Below are 21,851 nucleotides of genomic sequence, written 5' to 3'. Positions count from 1 at the left end.
TGTGTCCAGATATACGCTATTACGCTACTGGCCTCTCACGCCCCCCTCTACCCCACATACACATCACAGCACCCCCCCCCTGATGGGACATACATTTTTTTCACGCCCCCCCTTAAGTGAATGTTTGTTTATTTATTTGCATGTGTCCAAATATACCCTATTATGCTACTGCCTCTCACGCCCCCCTTTCCACCCCCACATACATATCACGACCCCCCCCCCCCTTAAGTGAATGTTTGTTTATTTATCTGCATGCATCCAGAAATAAGCTCTCACGCTTTTGCCTCTCATGCTCCCCCACCCCCACCCCATACCCACATACATATAAAGGCAGCCCCCCATGGAACATCATTTTTTCACGCCCCCCCCCCCCACACATAAGTGAATGTTAAATTTATCTGCATGCATCCAGAAATAAGCTATATTACGCTATTGCCTCTCATGCTCCCCACCCCCACCCCACATACACATCATGGCAGCCCTCCGTGGGACATCATTTTTTTTCACCCCCCCCCCCCCTTAAGTGAATGTTTATTTATCGTGTCCAGATATACACTATTACACTACTGTCTCTCACCCCCCCCCCCCCCACATACATATCACGGCACCCCCCTGATGGGACATAATTTTTTTTTCACGCTCCCCCCCTTAAGTGAATGTTTATTTATTTATCTGCATGTGTCCAGATATACGCTACTGCCTCTCATGCCCCCCCACATACATATCACGGCACCCCCCTGATGGGACATAATTTTTTTCACGCCCCCTCTTAAGTGAATGTTTATTTATTTTTCTGCATGTGTCCAGAAATAAGCTATTACGCTATTGCCTCTCATGCTCCCCCACCCCCGCCCCACATACATATCAAGGCAGCCCCCAATGAGACGTAATTTTTTTTCACGCCCCCCCCTTAAGTGAATGTCTATTTACTTATCTGGATGTGTCCAGAAATAAGCTTATTACGCTACTGCCTCTCACGCCCCTCTCCAACCCACATACATATCACGGCACCCCCCTGATGGGACATATTAATCAAGATTTTTTTTCCAATCTTACACAAGGGTGGGGGGGGGGGGGGTGACTACTTTTTTTTTTTTTTTCAAAGTATATCTATTGTCAGTTTTCGTAATACAAACATATACACATATAATAAAATAAATGAATAAATAATAAAAAATATGAAAATAAAAATAATGAAGTTTTTTGCACAGATTATACAAACCATCCTTTTTTATGAGGAAAACAAATAGTTGTATATTTTCGAGAGAAAAAAAAACTAATTCTCGATTAAAAAAAATAAAAAAAATAAAAATAATATATATATATATATATATATATATATATATATATATATATATATATATATATATATATATATATATATATATATATATATATAGTCGTAATCACAGGGAAATAAGGGCACATTTTTTCTAAAAGAGGTTTTATATCATTTTAATAAAACATTTATTTTAATGAAAATACATATCTAAATCTTACAAAAACAACATGATGATTCATCTTTAAAAAGTAAAATATAAACAATCATTTATTTGAGGAAAGATGTGTAGTCTTATGACAATAAATATGTGTGATTTTATAATTATTACTATTATTTTTAGAAATAAGTCTTATTGCAATACGTTTTTTTTAATCAATACATTGTTGTTGTTGTTTTTGCCAAAAAGCCCTTATCTTTTGAAAATGAACACATTTTTTGTAGACAAAGGGAACATAAAAAAAAAAAAAAAAAAAAGTCATCTTTTTCAGAAAAAACAAACGTTAAGCATGTTTAATTGATGGATAAAAAGAAAATGGAGTGAAGCTTATGTGTCTTTTGTGATACGAGCCCTTTCTCGACTATGTTTCCAAATAACCCACCCATCGTTGGCTTAGAAAACGCCACAGCAAACCCGAAAAACTTGTTAGCATTAGCTAATGCTAGCAGGACAACTTAGATTTTTTAACCACGGGTCCCAAAAAAAGATGCGAGTGAAGGACAGTGAGAGAAGAAGCAGATGATTTTCATTAAATTAAAGAAAGAAATCATCCAAAAACGTGACCGATAAAAGCTAGGCTTTTAAGAAGGACTTTTATCCATGAAAATATGGAGAAGGTGTTGATGGTGTATTTGACATAGGAGGAGATACCGTAGACTTGAACATTGATATGAGTGTTCATAACACACTGCAGATTTTTTAGTATTTAGGTAATTTTTTTTTAGATAAAAAAAAAAAGTTATTTGAGAGAAGTAAATTCATATTATATAATTATAGTCTAAAGCATGAGAACAAAAAATGTGTTGTATTTTTCAAAACACATGAAATAACTTTGGGGGGGGGGGAATGAAAAGGTTAAAAAATACGTAAAGTTGAGTAAAAAAAAAAGACAATTTTCAGAGTCTTGCATATTTTTCCGTAAAAAAAGGTGAATTATAGGAAGAGGTTGAATTCTTACATGGAAAAGAAAATCCTACAAAAAAGATGAATTTATTTGAGGAAATAAAGTTTTTAATAAAACAAAATGACTGTAATCTTAAAAAATAAAGCCTTTTTAAAAAAATAAATTAAAGTTAAATTGAATTAAAATCTAATGTATTTATTGTCAAATGAAAATAAAATATTAGGAGCCATGTTAAAGATGAGCAACATGAAAAACGTTGTCAATAAACAAAATATAATTTTACTGCGTGTATATTTACATTTTCTTTCCAGTGTCTTTTCTATGTATGTTTGCAAACATGACATTTTCTAAATGTGACATTTACTACGATAAGGACTGCAACAAGTAAAGGGACGTATTAGTATTACCCTGCCAAATACAACTGATAAAAATGCAAAAAAACAGATGAAAAATCATAATCTTATTAAGAGGTCTGTCACCAAAAAAAAGTGTTGAATTTTGACTCAATGTCGCCATCCAGTGGACAATACACATAACAGCCTTTTTAAATATACACAATATACTCACTCATGATGAATTGTTTCACTTTTATTTAGCTGTCTCTGAGGGGAAAAAATAATAAACTCGAGTGGTAAAACAGGACAACAATAGATACTTTTTATTCAGTTAAAAAATATACGCCTGCTATCTTCAAAACATCTTATACACATCCAGATAAGAGCTGACAAATATACACAAACTTCAAAGTGTGTGTGTGTGTGTGTGAAAGGAGTACTCACATACATACAGTATATACATTTGGGATGAATATTTTTCATTTATTATATTTTATTTATTAGATTTGAGCCAATTGCATCGTTTTTAGGGGTGTCCCGATACAACTTTTTCACCATGATACCAATATTGGAGCCTTGAGTGTTGGCCAGTTACGATATCAATCCGATAGGGTATCAGCAGGAATCGTAGGATAAAACGATTAGTCACGCATTCAAAGTGGAGTGTTAGTTTGTGTTTTGGCGACATCTGGTGGTCATGATAATTCATGGCGTTAAATTCATGACGCAGTCGAAATGTTGAAAGACAAAATATTTTTTTAAAGAAGTATTTTACTACAAAGTTGTGTCATTGCAATAAAAAAGTAATATTTTTAATGAAGAAAAAATATTTTTCCCAATAAAAAAAGTGTTAGTCTTACAAAAAGGAAAACGATTTTTTTTTGACAAGAAAAAAAAAAAAAAAAGTTATATTTTTCAGAAAAACAAGTTATTTTGGGGAGCGCAAAGTTGTTCATTTTTTGAGGGAAAAAAAAGACAAAAATTCACAATTTTAGAGTACATTTTTTATGAATATGAAGTCGTAATCTCAGGAAAATAAAGGCTTTTTTTTCTCCATTAAAGCTTTTTTTCTTTTAATTTTTAAGAAAATATTTATTTGAAGAAAAATACAAATCGAAATCTTACAAAATATATATTTTCTTTAAAAGTCGGAATGTTCCGAATTTTTTTTCCATAACATTTTATTTATTCTATGACAATAATTATCTGGGATTTGTCAAAGTGGAGTGTTACTTTGTGTTTTGGCGACATCTGGTGGTCATGATAATTCATGGCGTTAAATTCATGACGCAGTCGAAATGTTGAAAGACTTAAGTATTTCTTAAAGAAGTATTTTACTACATAGTTGTGTAACTGCAGTAAAAAAGTAATAATTTGAAGACGTTTTTTTTTTCAATATAAAAGTCTTAATCTTACAAAAAGGAACTTTTTTTTTTTTTTTTGGTAAAAAAGGTAATATCTTTCTGAGAAAAGTTTCATTTTTTGGAGAAAAAATTAATAGTTTTATATTTTTGAAACCCCTCCCAAAATTCACGATTTTAAAAGTCAACATTTTATGACTATAAAGTCGTAATCTCAGGAAAATAAAAGCCTATTTTTCCATAAAGGGTTTTATAAAAATCTAAATAAAATATTGATTTCTAAGGAAAATACAAATTAAAATCTTACAAAAAGAAAATTATATTTTTTCTTTAAAAGTCTGAATCTTCTGAAAAAGTTCCATAACATTTAGGGGGGGGGGACATTTTTATAAAAATGTGTTTATTTATTTGAGGAAAAAAATATATGTAGTCCTACGACAATAATTTTCAAATTGGAGTGTTAATTTGTGTTTTGGCGACACCTGGTGGTCATGACGTTAAATTCATGACGCAGTCGAAATGTTGAAAGTATTTTTTTAAAGAAGTATTTTACTAAAAAGTCATAATCATTGAAAAAAAAAATCAATAAAAAAAAGTCTTAATCTTACAAAAAGGAAAATTATCTCCTTTTTTGACAAAAAAGGAATATTTTTCAGAGAAACAAAAGTTCGAATAGTTGTTTATTTTCAAGAAAAAAAGACCAAAATTCATGATTTTAACATCAAACTTTTATGAATATAAAATCGTAATCTCAGGAAAATAAAGGCATATTTTTTTTTATAAAGGTTTTTTTTTTTTTTTTAAATAAATCCTAATAAAATAATTATTTAAGGAAAATACATATCGAAATCTTACAAAAAAATATGAAACTTTTTCATCAAAAGTCGGAATCTTCCGAAAAAATTCCATAACATTTAGAAGGGAAAACAAACATTTTTAGTTAAAATGTATTCATTTTTGGAGAAAAACATGTAGTCATATGACAATAAATATCTGGGATTTTCAAAATGGAGTGTTCATTTGTGTTTGGCGACACCTGGTGGTCATGATAATTATGACGTTAAGTTCACGACGCATTAAGTTGAATAATGCGGACACGTTTGATACTGGATACCTTCTAATTCGCTTCTGCTATGGAGACTTTGTACGTGTAAGTAATATGCACTAACTATAATTGTTCCATACTTTTAGACTGCAATGTCGTTCAATGAAGGAATGTCTAGCTCGTGTGCTAGTGTGTGCTTAGCTGTTGTGTAGCTGCTAGCTCCTAGTCGCCTATAATAGCCTGGCATGTTCACTTTTGTAAGTGATGACTAAAATAGAAGAAATTGTGGACATTTTAAATGCTTTGCACAACTGCAGGACTGCTTGTATCGCACATGATATCGCCCATTTTACATACAAACACGTATTGTATCATCACATCCATTTTTTTTTTGCTGATATCGGACTGATATCTGATATCAATATTGTATTGGGACACCACTAATTGTTTCCTTCAAACCAATAACGTGCGGTCAGGGGAGGCAGGTGTCTGTCTAAAAATAAATATTAATATTTGTCCATTGAAAGGGGTTCAAATTAAAGTTGCTGACTTGGCACATTTCCCAATAGAACCCTAGGATGAGGCTGCAAGCCGATCGCGCAATGCTTCACAAAATGCGACCCCGGGAGGGACAAGCGGTAGGAAATGGATGGATGGTGTATTTATTCCTACAGCCGGTGTAACGTGACGTCATGAAGAGAAATGTCTGTAGTCTGGCTCACATTAAAGGGGAACTGCACTGTTTTGGAATTGTGCCTATTGTTCACAATCATCATGACAAGAAAACAAATGTTTTTTTGTTCATTTTTGTTGCTTTCTGACATGCAAAAAGTAACTAGCAATGCAGCTAATCATTTCTACCGCTAAATCACTTTGAAAATGCATTCAAAAACCGCCAACAACACTCCATTTACGTTACGTAACCTGTATAATAACCAAGCTGTAGAGACATTGTTATTGTAAGAGCGAACCCTGAGGAACTATTTTCGTAGCGTAGTAACACATGGGCGTGCTACGGCAGTAGCGAGAAAAAGCTAACTACGGCAAGAGATAAACTAGCTTCCACATCTGCGCGAGTTTGTAATGCACAAAACAATGCCATAGAACACCAATTTGTACTGACTGGAAAAGATGAACAATAATATTACGGTATCTGTAAAGTAGTATTTTATGTTTTGTTTGTACACAGCTGAGCTAGCCAGAGAGTGTATGTAGTGTAGTTGTAAAAACAGGCATGGTGTGCTGCGTGTATCATGATCCATATAAAGTGACTCACTCGACGGACAGTTGTTTGTTTGGTCCAGCTGGGCGGGGACATATTTTCCGGTTTATTTGGGTAAGCACTCCATTTATGTCGAAAAAGCAAAGCGTGGCTTGCTGCGTGTATCATGATCGATATTAAAGTGACTCATTCCATAGACAAGGGGTCCCCAAACTTTTTGACTCGGGGGCCGAATTGGGTAAAAAAATTTGGCCAGGGGCCGGGCTGTGTATATATATATATATATATATATATATATACATATATATATATATATACAGTGGGGCAAAAAAGTATTTAGTCAGCCACCCATTGACAATCAATGGGTGGCTGACTAAATACTTTTTTGCCCCACTGTATATATATATATATATACACCGTAATTTCCGGACTATAAGCCGCACCTGACTATAAGCCGCACCAGCTAAATTTAGGGGAACATACAGATTGCTCCATATATAAGCCGCACCCGACTATAAGCCGCAGGGTTTTGATGTGTAATTACCGTAGTATATAGGGGTTCCTGCTACCACGGAGGGGATTGTCGGGACAGAGATGACTGTTTGGGAACGCAAAGCGTCCCATTTATTAACAAGAAATTTTTAATCATTCAATCAAACTTTCACATCTTTGACATGGCGAACAGCATTCGTGCAGAGTACAAATAATACAACGGTGCAAAGTAATACAAAGTGCTCGCCTGTACGTTATCAAAATAACCAGCCTACCGGTATATGAAAAGTCAGTCTTTAATCATTGTGTCATCGTCTTCCTCCTGCGTACTAAAACCACCGAAATCCTCTTCGTCGGTGTCGGAGAAGAACAGGCCGTAAATAAGCCGCACCCTTGTATAAGCCGCAGGGACCAGAACGAGGGGAAAAAGTAGCGGCTTATAGTCCGGAAATTACGGTATATATATATATATATATATATATATATATATATATATATATATATATATATATATATATATATATATATATATATATATATATATATATATATATATATATATATATTCAGAGCGCGATGATGTCACGTTATCAATGGGAAAATGCATTTTTAAACAATATGATTTGCCTGAGAGGCTAGGAGACACCGAGAGTAACAAGCGGTAGAAAATGGATTCAAAATGATAGATTTAAAAAAAGAATAATAACAAAATAAAACTTTTTTTTTTTTAAACTTGGGACTTCCCGCGGGCCTGATTTTGGATGCTGGCGGGCCGGATCTGTAGTAGATCGTAGTTTGGAGAACCCTGCCACAGACAGTTGTTTGTCTGGTCCAGCTGGCCGAGGACATATTTTCCGGTTTATTTGGAGAAGCACTCCATTTATGTCGAAAAAGCAAAGTGTGGCGTGGCCGATATTAAAGTGACTCATTCCATAGACCATGGGTCCCCAAACTTTTTGACTCGGGGGCCGAATTGGGTTAAAAAATTTGGCCGGGGGCGGTTCTGTATATATATATATTTTTTACATTTTTATTTATTTATTCCAAGCATGATGATGTCACGTTATCGATGGGAAAATGCATTTTTAGACAATATGGTTTGTCTGAGCAGCTAGGAGACACCGAGAGTAACAAGTGGTAGAAAATGGATTCGAAATGACAGATTAAAAAATTAAATTATAATGATCTTTTTTTTAACTTGGGACTTCCCGTGGGCCGGATTTTGAACGCTGGCGGTCCGGATCCGGTAGTTTGGGGCCCCCTGCCATAGACAGTTGTTTGTCTGGTCCACCTAGCTGGGGATGTTTCCTGTTCATTTTGGGTAAGCAATCCATTTATGTCGAAATAGCTTGGCTTCCATATTTATAGCGTCAAAGTCGCTTTCATCCCCCTCTCTCGGCTTCGGTCTGCTCCAACGTCTCACTCTTCCTTTGTGCTGGCTTCTATAAGCAGCAGTATACTTAGCTAGGTTGTAGATAATAATTTATCCAAAAATAGTCGTCTTTGTTGTCTGTTAGCAAGTCTGCCATGATTAGAAAACACACGCATGTTTGATTCCGGAAGTAGGAACACAAATGGTTCCCGGGAGTCGGAAGTGCGCTGCTGTGGAAAAAAAAATCAATGCGCGGAAGAAATGATTAAAATGATCAAAATACGGTAAATATTGAACATGTTACATATTGTTATGAAGGTGTGTGTTACTACATCATATATATACTTGCAGTGTGTATATACAACTTTAATGGAGGCGACTTTGAAGGCTACAACACTAACTTCCATTAGTCACATCTATCAAGCGTTTTTTTTACCATCTTTAAAATCCTAAAAAAAAAAAAGACGTGTGCTATTGTATTGCATTATAATTGTGAACGATAGGCAAAAAAAGAAGAAGAAAGGTGCAGTTCCCCTTAAAGGGGTGGAACATGAAGCAGAACAGGGGTGTCCAAAACTGACAAATGAAAGCACGCAGGGGTCACTTTGATATTTATCATTTCCAAAACGACTACAATATTTATTGTAATCATTTGGGGCTCCCCTCAATTTAGGTGACTGTAAAGGTCCCATGGACCCAAACGAGTCCCAGTCAATGAAGTCCTTTTTAACTTTCAACATTACTATATCTATAGATCAACATCAGATCTACCCAGTGACACCACTTGAATTATTTTTTAATGGTTTATGCCAGGGGTGTCAAACGTACGGCCCGCGAACAGGTTTTACCCGGCCCGCGGGATGAATTTGCAAAGTATAAAAACGAGCCAAAATTTTTGAATGAGAGAAACTGCTGTTCTAAATCTGTCCACTAGATGTCGCAATAGCAATTCTTTGTAGATGATGCTACATGTGTAAAACAAAAATACATAACTACCGTATTTTTCGGACTATAAGTTTGGCCGGGGGTGCGACTTATTCTCTATGTGTGAAATTATCAACACATTACCGTAAAATATCAAATAATATTATTTAGCTCATTCACGTAAGAGACTAGACGTATAAGATTTCATGGGATTTAGCGATTAGGAGTGACAGATTGTTTGGTAAACGTATAGCATGTTCTATATGTTATAGTTATTTGAATGACTCTTACCATAATATGTTACGTTAACATACCAGGCACGTTCTCAGTTGGTTATTTATGCCTCATAAAACGTACACTTATTCAGCCTGTTGTTCACTATTCTTTATTTATTTTAAATTGCCTTTCAAATGTCTATTCTTGGTGTTGGGTTTTATCAAATACATTTCCCCAAAAAAATGCGACTTATACTCCAGTGCGACTTATATGTTTTTTTCCTTCTTTATTATGCATTTTTGGCCGGTGCGACTTATACTCCGAAAAATACAGTACATAAATAACATCTTGTAATTTTATTTTGATATTATCTTTTTTATCTTGATAGATTGAAAATTAACATCAATGAGTTGACTGATGAACATTATCACATAATTTAAGACAAATAAAGATAGAATACTATTAACCGAAACATGTAAGTGTAAAAAAAAAACCCCAACAACATTATGATTTGCACATTTTCAGAATGTGCTCGTTCTATTTTTAAACAAAGAAAACAATCTGAAGTTGTCTTTGTTTTTAAGTTATCGCGCCGTGATTATACCAGTCCGGCCCACTTGGGGGTAGATTTTTGTCCACACCATTTTTGACACCCCTGGTTTATGCCCTTTTTGTTAAAGAAAACCTGTTTTTTATGGCAAAAACACAACATATCCAATACCCCCCTAAATGCTCAAAGTGGAATATTTGATGCGAAGTAATCGGAGCTTTCAATATGTCAATAATTCATAACCTTGATTTTGATTCATTATTAATTTTTGAACAAGTTCATGATAAAGGCTCACTCATAAAAGTGTTGGAAATGAGTCATATATCAATATATATGATTTTTACTTGCAACTTCAGATCAGATTATACGTTTTTATACCAGTTTTAAATGTAAAAACAGCTTTGTGTTATTAAAGTCAACACTGCGACTTTTTCTCGTTACATTTCAGCTGTTTGCTCTTTTATTCCACTTTGTATGCCTTTCCTTTGTAATATTTTTCAATTGTAGGGATGGGTTCCAAATCCGGTACTTTTTTTTTGGGCACTGACCGAATCCCGCCGGTCCTACCGGGCACCGGTTGACGTAAAATCCAACGGTGCCACTTGGCGATCACTCCAGCAGCACTGAGAGCGGACTCCGCCAAACTTGTTGCAAATCTCAACGTGAGTAAAGTTCCACATTTCCAAAAAAAAACGCGCTGGCTTGATGCTAATACTCATTGGCTTTGCTATTGATTAGCATTAGCGATTTTACATGGCGGTTTTACATTTTATTAATGAAAACTACAACTAAGACAATCAAACAGCTGGCGCGTGATAATCCCAATACTTACAGTATTAACACTTTGTAAGGCGCAACAAAAAAAACAACACACCATAAACTATACACTACTGCCATCTAACGTCTTGGACTTGCAACTGTATTTACAACTTCATGTCATACTTGCAAATGATAATAAAACAAGATGTAACAACTGGACAAGAGTTGTCATTATCAGCTCATTTTTAAATGTTACAATAAAAATGTGATTTAAAAAAAAAATCAAAAACAATTTATATTTATTAACACACACTAAAGTACCAAAAATTGCTACCGTTAATGTGAACACTACCCATCTATACCCGCGGGACGATAAGAAAATGAGCTCGGGCCGCACTTTGGACACCCCTGCTGTAGACTTATAATAGTGTAATTATTATCACACTCTAACTACTCTATGTAATTCATGTGTTGTGTGTTTATATCCTGCTTCCTTCTGCCTATATTTGGTCACTTCCTGCCACACTCACCACATTACTGTACTACGGTGGTTTTGAACAAACTGTACTGAACTTACGGCGAAGGGAAATTTTTTCTTTTTGGCAAACAAACATCGAGAGTCGTCGAGCGTCAAGCCAATGTGGCTGAATGAAGGAATACTGTACCTACAGTACTCTAGACCTAGTCCGCTAGGTCCTTGCGCACACTTTGTGCCTCGTGTCAGAGTGAGTGGTGTGCATTTGAATTGCGATTCTTATTCAGCCCGATTCTAAATCGATTCATCGTTTTCGAAAAATATATATTTAAACTAAAAATCTATTTTTAAAAATACATTTGTAGGCATCTCAGTGCAACCAGAATGAGCTTTTCTAACTTTACTTTACTCTAATTCATTATAATTACTATACCAAAGAATACAGTGATTCTCAAACTAGTGGTAGCCAAAGAGTCACTTATTTAAATATTCAAACACAGTGTTGCTGTTCAAAATGTGTGGCCAAAAATACTAAATATAATTACCTTGTTTTTGATGATTACTTAGGCCCACTATGCTACCGTATTTTGATGTTGGTCATTATGGTGGTACTTGGAGAGAAAAGTGCTTTTTGAGGTTGCACTTGGTGAAAAAAAGCATTGGGATAATACATTGAGCGAATCGGTTTGAATCAAGACTTGTGTTGAATCGAATCGTCACCCCAGGAATCGTTCAGTGCCCCAAGAGTCCCACCCCCTGGTGTGCGTGACACGCCTCCCCCTGTGAGATCCCGGGAGGTGAGGAGGACTCTCTCGAAAGCGATGAGGAAGGAGGTCGGGTCTCACCTGACACGCTGTAAAAAATGTTCACACCTGGAAGAGAGGGACTGAATGCGAGACAGGCGCTCTCTACTCTGCCCCGCGCGACCTTTGACCCCCCGGTCAGTGTCTCTTTGCCCGCTGGGCGCTGTGCGTGCACGAGGCGCAGCACACGCTCTTGTAGTAGGAGTAGACGCAGAGGCGGGCCTGCACCACCATCACGCAGTTGTGCCGGCGGTCCCTGCAGTTCTCGTCTGGTCGGGGCGACAAGGAATATGTACACTGTGCGTGAATGGACAGACAACTAAGCAGTGTGTGTGTGTGTGAGTGCGCGTGAATGGACGAGCAGTTGTCAAGGTGATGCGAGTATGTGGAGGGAGACACATGTTTACATTTGCGTTGAAGTGTATCGTATCGATTACTAACATTTTGATATCGTGACAACTTTCTGCGTTTGTAAATAGACAGAAATATGTTTACATTATGTTCGTAAGTGAAAGGACAGACAGATCTTTACATTTTGTGTACCGTATACGTAAACACGTAGATGTTCACACTACATGTGTATGTGAATGGACATACAATACATTTACAATATGTGTATGTGGATGGACAAACAGTATATTTAAAATATATGTGAATGGACATACAGTATATTCACAATATGTGTATGTGAATAGACAGACATACAGTAAATTTCCAATATGTGTATGCATATATACATACACATATACAGTAATTGTATGTGAATGGAAAAACAGTCAAAACAGTATATTTCCAATATATGTGCATGTGAATGGACATACAGTATATTGTAGTTAAAATATGCATATGTGAATTGACATACAATAGATTTACAATATAAATAAATGCCTAAACAGTATATAATCAATGTACATTTACAATACCTGTTTGTGAATGGACAGTGTATTCACAATATATGTGTATGTGAATGGACAAACAGTGCCTTCACAGTATGTGAATGTACAAACAGTATATTCACAATGTATGTGGATGTTGAATGGACATACAGTACATTTACAATATGGCTTTGTGGATAGAAAAACAGTACATTTACAACATATGTGCATGTAAACGGACATACAGTATGGTTACAATATGTGTAGGAAAAATGACATACAGTATATTTACAATGTGTGTATGTGAATGCACATACAGTATATTTAAAATATATGTGACTGGACGTTCAGTATGTAAACAATGCATATGTGAATGGATATACAGTATATCTACAATATATGCAAATGGACATAACACGTATATTTACAATATATGTTTATGTGAATGGACATACAGTATATTTACAATATATGTGTATGTGAATGGACATACAGTATACTTACAATATATATGTATGTGAATGGGCATACAGTATATTTACAATATTTGTATGTGAATGTAAAAACAGTATATTTACAATATATGTGTTTGTGAATGGACATACATTATAGATAAAATATGCGTATGTGAAAGGACATACAGTATATTTACAATATATTTAAATGCCTATACAGTATATAATAAATGAATATGTGAATGGAAATACAATATATGTGAATAAACATACAGTATAAAAACAATGCGTATGTGAATGGACATTTCGTATATTTACATATATGTGAATGGACATACAGTACATAAACAATATGCGTATGTGAACTAAAAAAGTATACTTACAATCAATCTGTATGTAAATGGACATACGGTATATTTAAAATATGTATATGTGACTGGACATACAGTATATTTACAATATAAGTTTATGTATGTGAATAACACAATGTGCACAATAAATGTGATATGTGAATGGACATACAGTATATTTACAATATGTGTGTGCAAATGGACATACAGTATATTTTACAATGTACAGTATGTGTATGTGAATGGACATACATTGTATATACACAATTTGTGTATGTGAATGGACATACAGTATATTTACAAGAAGTGTATGTGAATGGACATACAGTATATATACACAATACGTGTATGTGAAGGTACATACAGAATATTTACAATAAGTGTATGTGAATGGACCCACAGTATATTTACAATATGTGTATGGACATACAGTATAGTTTCCTAATGTGAATGGACATACAGTACATTTACATTATGTGTGTGGGAATGTTAGCAAGACGTTTCCATTATGTGAGTAAGAATAGACAAAATATTGTGTGCGTGAATAGACAACAGCAATTTACATTATGCATGTGAGAATAAAAACAACGGTTTAGATCAGGTGTGTGTGTGAATGAACGCGTGTGGATGGACACACAAAAGTAAACACGAATACGTGAATGGACACACAAAAGGACAAAGATGTTTACATCGTGTGTGTGTGTATGAATATGACTGAACAGTTATTTATAAGACGTGTACATGAATGGACCTACACACGTCTACACAAGGTGTGTGTATGTGGAAAGACAGTTTACATGTTGTGTGTATGTGAATGGACCTACATGTGTCCATATGAAATGAGCGTTAATGTTGTGTGCTAGCATGCAAACCCACCTGTGACGTGTGGGCTGCAAGGTGAGATGTTGCAGGTTTGTTCCTGTTCGGGCCTCACGTGGGCGTCACAGTTGGGAGCGTGCTTCCTGTCTGGGGTCAGGCAGCGCACCTCCCTCATCTGGAGACCCGTCCCACACGAGCGCGAGCACTGACACCAACAAAAGCCTGCTCAATTAATGCTGCACATTGATGCTGATGCTAATAAGAAGTATTAACTAGGAAAATAACACTGCTGTTTGTGCTACTACATGTTTTACTGTTAAACCATAATAGTTTTTATGTTATTATTCATAACCAGTCCCCCCCCACCTTGTCAAAAGCTCCTCAAACTTTTGTGCCGCTAATTTTTTTTGGTCGAACTATGAATAGTTTTTATGTTGTGGGGCCGGTTATGAATGGTAACACGTTAATAACATAAAAACTATCATAGTTGGACAACATATTTTTGCAGCACAGACTCATGGGACAAGTTTGGGGAGATTGTGACAAGGTGGAGATAGTTATGAATCATAAAACGTTAATAACATAAAACCTATATAGTTAAAAACAAAAACTATAAAACTTCAATAACATAACAACTATAAAATGTTAACATAAAAACTATATAGTTAACATAAACACTATAAAACGTCAATAACATAAAACCTATAAAGTTAATAACACAAAAACTATAAAACGTTAACATAAAAACTATAAAATGTTAATAACATAAAACCTATATAGTTAACATAAACACTATAAAACATCAATAACATAAAGCCTATACAGTTAATAACATAAAAACTATAAAACATTAACATAAAAACTATAAAATGTTAATAACATACAACCTATATGGTTAATAACATAAAAACTATAAAATGTTAATAACATAAAAACTATAAAATGTTAATAACATAAAACATATATAGTTAATAACATAAAAACTATAAAACGTTAATAACATTAAAAACTATAAAACATTAATAACATAAAAACTATAAAATGTTAACATAACACCTATATAGTTAATATAAAAACTATAAAACGTTAATAACATAAAACCTACAAAATGTTAATAACATAAAACATATATAGTTAACATAGAAACTATAAAATGTTAATAACATTAAAAACTATAAAACGTTAATAACATAAAAACTATAAAATGTTAACATAAAACCTATATAGTTAATATAAAAACTATAAAACGTTAATAACATAAAACCTACAAAATGTTAATAACATAAAACATATATAGTTAATAACATAGAAACTATAAAAATTTAATAACATAAAAACTATAAAATGTTAATAACATAAAACCTATATAGTTAATAACATAAAAACTATAAAACGTTAATAACATAAAACCTATAAAGTTAATAACATAAAAACTATAAAACATTAACATAAAAGCTATAAAATATTAATAACATACAACCTATATGGTTAATAACATAAAAACTATAAAACGTTAACATAAAAACTATAAAATGTTAATAACATAAAACATACATAGTTAATAACATAAAAACTATAAAATGTTAATAACATTAAAAACTATAAAACGTTAATAACATAAAAACTATAAAATGTTAACTTAAAACCTATATAGTTAATATAAAAACTATAAAACGTTAACATAAAACCTACAAAATGTTAATAACATAAAACATATATAGTTAATAACATAGAAACTATAAAAAGTTAATAACATAAAAACTATAAAATGTTAATAACATAAAACCTATAAAGTTAATAACATAAAAACTATAAAACATTAACATAAAAACTATAAAATGTTAACATAAAACCTGTATGGTTAATAACATAAAAACTATAAGACGTTAATAACATAAAAACTATAAAATGTTAATAACATAAAACGTATATAGTTAATAACATAAAAACTATAAAATGTTAATGACATTAAAAACTATAAAACGTTAATAACATAAAAACTATAAAATGTTAACATAAAACCTATGTAGTTAATATCCATCCATCCATCTTCAACCGCTTATCCGGAATCGGGTCGCGGGGACAGCAGCTCCAGCAAAGACCCCCAGACTTCCCTCTCCAGAGCAACATTTGCGACTTCCTCCTGGGGAATCCCGAAGCGTTCCCAGGCCAGAGAGGAGATGTAATCCCCCCATCTGGTCCTTGGTCTGCCGCGGGGCCTCCTCCCAGTGGGACGTGCAACGAGGACCTCCCTAGGGAGACGCTCGTGAGGCATCCGCACGAGATGCCCGAACCACCTAAGCTGGCTCCTTTCCAAGCGAAGGAGCAGCGGCTCTACTCCGAGTCTCTCTCGGGTGACTGCACTTCTCACCCTATCTCTAAGGGAGATGCCAGCCACCCTTCTGAGGAAACTCATTTCGGCCGCTTGTATCCGCGATCTTATTCTTTCGGTCATTACCCACACTTCATGACCATAGGTGAGAGTAGGAATGTAGATAGCTCGGTAGACCGAGAGCTTTGCCTTCTGGCTCAGCTCCCGTTTCGTCACAACAGTGCGGCAGAGAGACTGCAATACTGCCCCAGCTGCTCCGATTCTCCGGCTGATTTCCTTCTCCATCTTTCCCTCACTCGTGAACAAGACCCCGAGATACTTAAACTCCTCCACCTGGGACAGAGTCCTGTCCCCTACCCGGACTGTACAAACCATCGGTTTCCTGCTGAGAACCATGGCCTCAGATTTGGAGATGCTGATCCTCATTCCAGCCGCTGAACACTCGGCTGCGAACCGATCCAGTGAGAGCTGAAGGTCACGAACCGAAGGTGCCATCAGGACCACATCATCTGCAAACAGCAGTGACGCAACCTTTAGCCCCCCGAGACGTATACCCTCTCCGCCATGGCCACGACTCCGCCTAGAAATCCTGTCCATGAAAATCACAAACAGGATAGGTGACAGAGCGCAGCCCTGGCGGAGACCAACCCCCACTGGAAACGGATCCGACTTACATCCAAGCACCCGGACACAACTCTCGCTTTGGTTGTACAGAGATTGGATGGCCCTCAACAGGGTTCCCCTCACTCCGTACTCCCTCAGCACCTCCCACAAGATCTCCCGAGGGACGCGGTCATACGCCTTCTCCAAATCCACAAAACACATGTAGACTGGATAGGCATACTCCCAGGCCCTCTCCAGGATTCCCGCAAGCGTAAAGAGTTGGTCAGTTGTTCCACGACCAGGACGGAATCCACATTGCTCCTCTTGAATCTGAGGTTCGACTATCGGCCGGACCCTCCTTTCCAGTACCTTGGCGTAAACTTTCCCAGGGAGGCTGAGTAGTGTGATACCCCTGTAGTTAGCACACACCCTCTGGTCCCCCTTTTTGAAAAGGGGAACCACCACCCCAGTCTGCCACTCCCTCGGCACTGTCCCAGACTTCCACGCAATGTTGAAAAGGCGTATCAACCAAGACAGCCCATCAACACCCAGAGCCTTCAGCATTTCTGGACGGATCTCGTCAACCCCCGGAGCTTTGCCACTGTGGAGTTGTCTAACTACCTCAGTGACTTCACTCCGAGAGATCAACGTCGATCCCCCATCATCCTCAGGCCCTGCTCCTATCAGGGAGGGTGTGTCTGATGTATTTGGGTTCAGGAGTTCCTCAAAGTGCTCTTTCCAACGCCCCACGACTTCCTCACTTGAAGTCAGCAAAGTCCCATCCTTGCCGTACACAGCTTGGATGGTTCCCTGCTTCCCCCTCCTGAGGTGCCGTATGGTCTTCCAGAACAGCTTTGGTGCCGCCCGATAGTCCTTCTCCATGGATTCCCCGAACTGCTCCCACACCCTCTGCTTAGCCTCGTCCACAGCCACGGCCGCTGCCCTTCGGGCCCGCCGGTACCTTGCAACTGCCTCCGGAGTCCCCTGGGATAACATACCCCGGTAGGACTCCTTCTTCAGTCGGACGGCTTCCCTGACCACCACTGTCCACCAGGGTGTTCGAGGGTTACCGCCCCTTGAGGCACCTAAGACCTTCTGGCCACAGCTCGCATCTGCAGCTTTAGCAATAGAGGCTTTGAACATTGCCCATTCCTGTTCAATGTCCCCAACCTCCACAGGGATGGCAGAGAAGTCCCGCCGGAGGTGTGAGTTGAAGTCCTTCCGGACAGAGGACTCCTCCAAACGTTCCCAGTTCACCCGCACTACACGCTTGGGTTTGCCAGGTCTGTCCAGAGGTTTCCCCCGCCATCTAACCCAACTCACCACCAGATGGTGATCAGTTGACAGTTCAGCCCCTCTCTTCACCCGAGTGTCCAAAACATACGGCCTCAGATCAGCTGATACGATTACAAAATCGATCATTGATCTTTGGCCTAGGGTGCTCTGGTACCAGGTACACCTATGAGCATCCTTATGCTTGAACATGGTGTTTGTTATCGCAAGTCCGTGACTAGCACAGAAGTCCAATAACAATCCACCACTCAGGTTCAGATCAGGGAGACCGTTCCTCCCAATCACGCCAGTCCAAGTATCACTGTCATTGCCCACGTGCGCGTTGAAGTCCCCCAGCAAGACTATGGAATCCCCTGCCGGCGCCCCATACAGGACCCCATGCAAGGTATCCAAGAAGGCTGAATACTCTGAACTCCTGTTTGGTGCGTATGCACAAACAACAGTCAGAGTTTTCCCCCCTCCAACCCTAAGGCGAAGGGAGGCGACCCTCTTGTCCACTGGGGTGAACTCCAACGTACAGGCACTCAGCCGGGGACTCGTGAGTATCCCCACACCCGCCTGTGCCCTCACACCCTGAGCAACTCCAGAAGTGAACAAGGTCCATCCCTTGTCCAGGAGTGTGGTTTCAGAGCCCTTGCTATGCGTAGAGGTAAGCCCCACCAGATCCAACCGGTAGCGCTCCACCTCTCGCACCAGCTCAGGCTCCTTCCCCACCAGCGTAGAGACGTTCCACGTCCCGAAAGTCAGCCTCTGCTGTCCCGAATTGGTCCGTCCGGAGCCTCCACTTTCACCGCCATCCACTTGGCAGCGCACCCGACCCCACTGGTTCCGACCGCGGGTGGTGGGCCCACGTGGCAGAGAAGATGGCGTGTCCACGTAGCTTCTTCGGGCTGTGCCCGGCCGGGCTCCGTGGCAAGCCCGGCCACCAGGCGCTCGCTGACGAGCCCTACCTCCGGGCCTAGCTCCGGAGGAGGGCCCCGGGCTTCCTCCGGGCCGGGTAACGCATCCTCTTTTAGTGTAGTTCATGGGGGGTATCGTAACCCTGATGGGGGGGGCATTCGGGGCATTCGGGTGCTACACCTTGCCCAAGGGTGACCCGGAACTATAGTTAGTTAGTTAATATAAAAACTATAAAACGTTAATAACATAAAACCTACAAAATGTTAACATAAAAAATATATAGATAATAACATAGAAACTATAAAAAGTTAATAACATAAAAACTATAAAATGTTAATAACATAAAACCTATAAAATGTTAACATAAAAACTATAAAACGTTAATAACATAAAACCTATATAATTAACATAAAAACTTTAAAATGTTAATAACATAAAAACTATAAAACATTAATAACATTAAACCTATATAGTTAATATCATAAAAACTATGAAACGTTGATAACATTAAAACGATAAAACGTTAACATAAAAACTATAATAGTTAAACAGCACATACCAGCACAAACATAGCATGGTTATGAATAATAACATGTTAATAATATAACAAATATAATAATTAATAACATAAAAAGTACAATAGTAATACCATAAAAACTATAAAAGTTAATAACATAAAAACTATAAAACGTTAACATAAGAACTATAAAATGTTAACATGAAACCTATATAGTTAATAACAAACACTATAAAACGTCAATAACATAAAACCTATAAAGTTAATAACATAAAAACTATAAAACGTTAACATAAAAACTATAAAATGTTAATGACATAAAATCTATATAGTTAATAACATAAAAACTATAAAATGTTAATAACATAAAACGTATATAGTTAATAACATAAAAACTATAAAATGTTAATAACATTAAAAACTATAAAACGTTAATAACATAAAAACTCTAAAATGTTAAAATAAAACCTATATAGTTAATATAAAAACTATAAAACGCTAATAACATAAAACCTACAAAATGTTAATAACATAAAACATATATAGTTAATAACATAGAAACTATAAAAAGTTAATAACATAAAAACTATAAAATGTTAATAACATAAAACCTATATAGTTAATAACATAAAAACTATAAAACGTCAATAACATAAAACCTATAAAGTTAATAACATAAAAACTATAAAACATTAACATAAAAACTATAAAATGTTAATAACATACAACCTATATGGTTAATAACATAAAAACTATAAAACGTTAATAACATAAAAACTATAAAATGTTAATAACATAAAACGTATATAATTAATAACATAAAAACTATCAAATGTTAACATTAAAAACTATAAAACGTTAATAACATAAAAACTATAAAATGTTAACATAAAACCTATATAGTTAATATAAAAACTATAAAACGTTAATAACATAAAATCTACAAAATGTTAATAACATAAAACATATATAGTTAATAACATAGAAACTATAAAAAGTTAATAACGTAAAAACTATAAAACGTTAATAACATAAAACCTATATAGTTAATAACATAAAACCTATAAAACGTTAACATAAAAACTATAAAACGTTAATAACATAAAACCTATATAATTAACATAAAAACTTAAAAATGTTAATAACATAAAAACTATAAAACCTTAATAACATTAAACCTATATAGTTAATATCATAAAAACTATGAAACGTTGATAACATTAAAACGATAAAACGTTAAAAAAAACAACTATAATAGTTAAACAGCACATACCAGCACAAACATAGCATGGTTATGAATAATAACATGTTAATAATATAACAAATATAATGATTAATAACATAAAAAGTACAATAGTAATACCATAAAAACTATAAAAGTTAATAACATAAAAACTATAAAATTTTAACATAAAACCTATATAATTAATAACAACATAAAACTAGTATTATAATATTTTCCATTATAAGGGGGGCCAACTTCACACACACGCACCAGAAGAAAACTGAAATATATATTCAGTAAGAAGACTTGATGGACATTTTGACTGATATTAGTTGGGGGCAAGAAAACTAGGACTGACATGATTTCTCTTGTTTTTATTCAGTCATTGGTGTAGCATAATATTGTTTTTAATATTGTTTTTAATATTGTTTTTAACATGGCTGTGCAGCACTTTGGAAACATTCTTGTTGTGTAAATGTGCTATATAAATATAGTGGATTGGATTGGATTGGATAGAATACTGCA

General features: G+C 35.8%; 1 protein-coding gene across 1 annotated transcript in view; it reads right to left on the bottom strand.

Moving 5' to 3' along the window:
* Window positions 1–7,423: 7,423 nt before the first annotated feature.
* LOC133636411 (thrombospondin type-1 domain-containing protein 4-like) overlaps window positions 7,424–21,851 on the bottom strand; it is a gene marked incomplete at its 5' end in the record, with an annotated part of 128,602 nt that continues 114,174 nt past the window's right edge. The window contains 2 exons of the mRNA XM_062030403.1: window positions 7,424–12,226; window positions 14,514–14,661. Coding sequence (XP_061886387.1) covers window positions 12,096–12,226; window positions 14,514–14,661 — 279 coding nt within the window. The remainder of the gene's footprint in view (window positions 12,227–14,513; window positions 14,662–21,851) is intronic.

Source organism: Entelurus aequoreus, linkage group LG20, assembly GCF_033978785.1.
Source record: "Entelurus aequoreus isolate RoL-2023_Sb linkage group LG20, RoL_Eaeq_v1.1, whole genome shotgun sequence".
Lineage (NCBI taxonomy): Eukaryota > Metazoa > Chordata > Actinopteri > Syngnathiformes > Syngnathidae > Entelurus > Entelurus aequoreus.
This window is presented reverse-complemented; position numbering and strand designations above follow the sequence as displayed.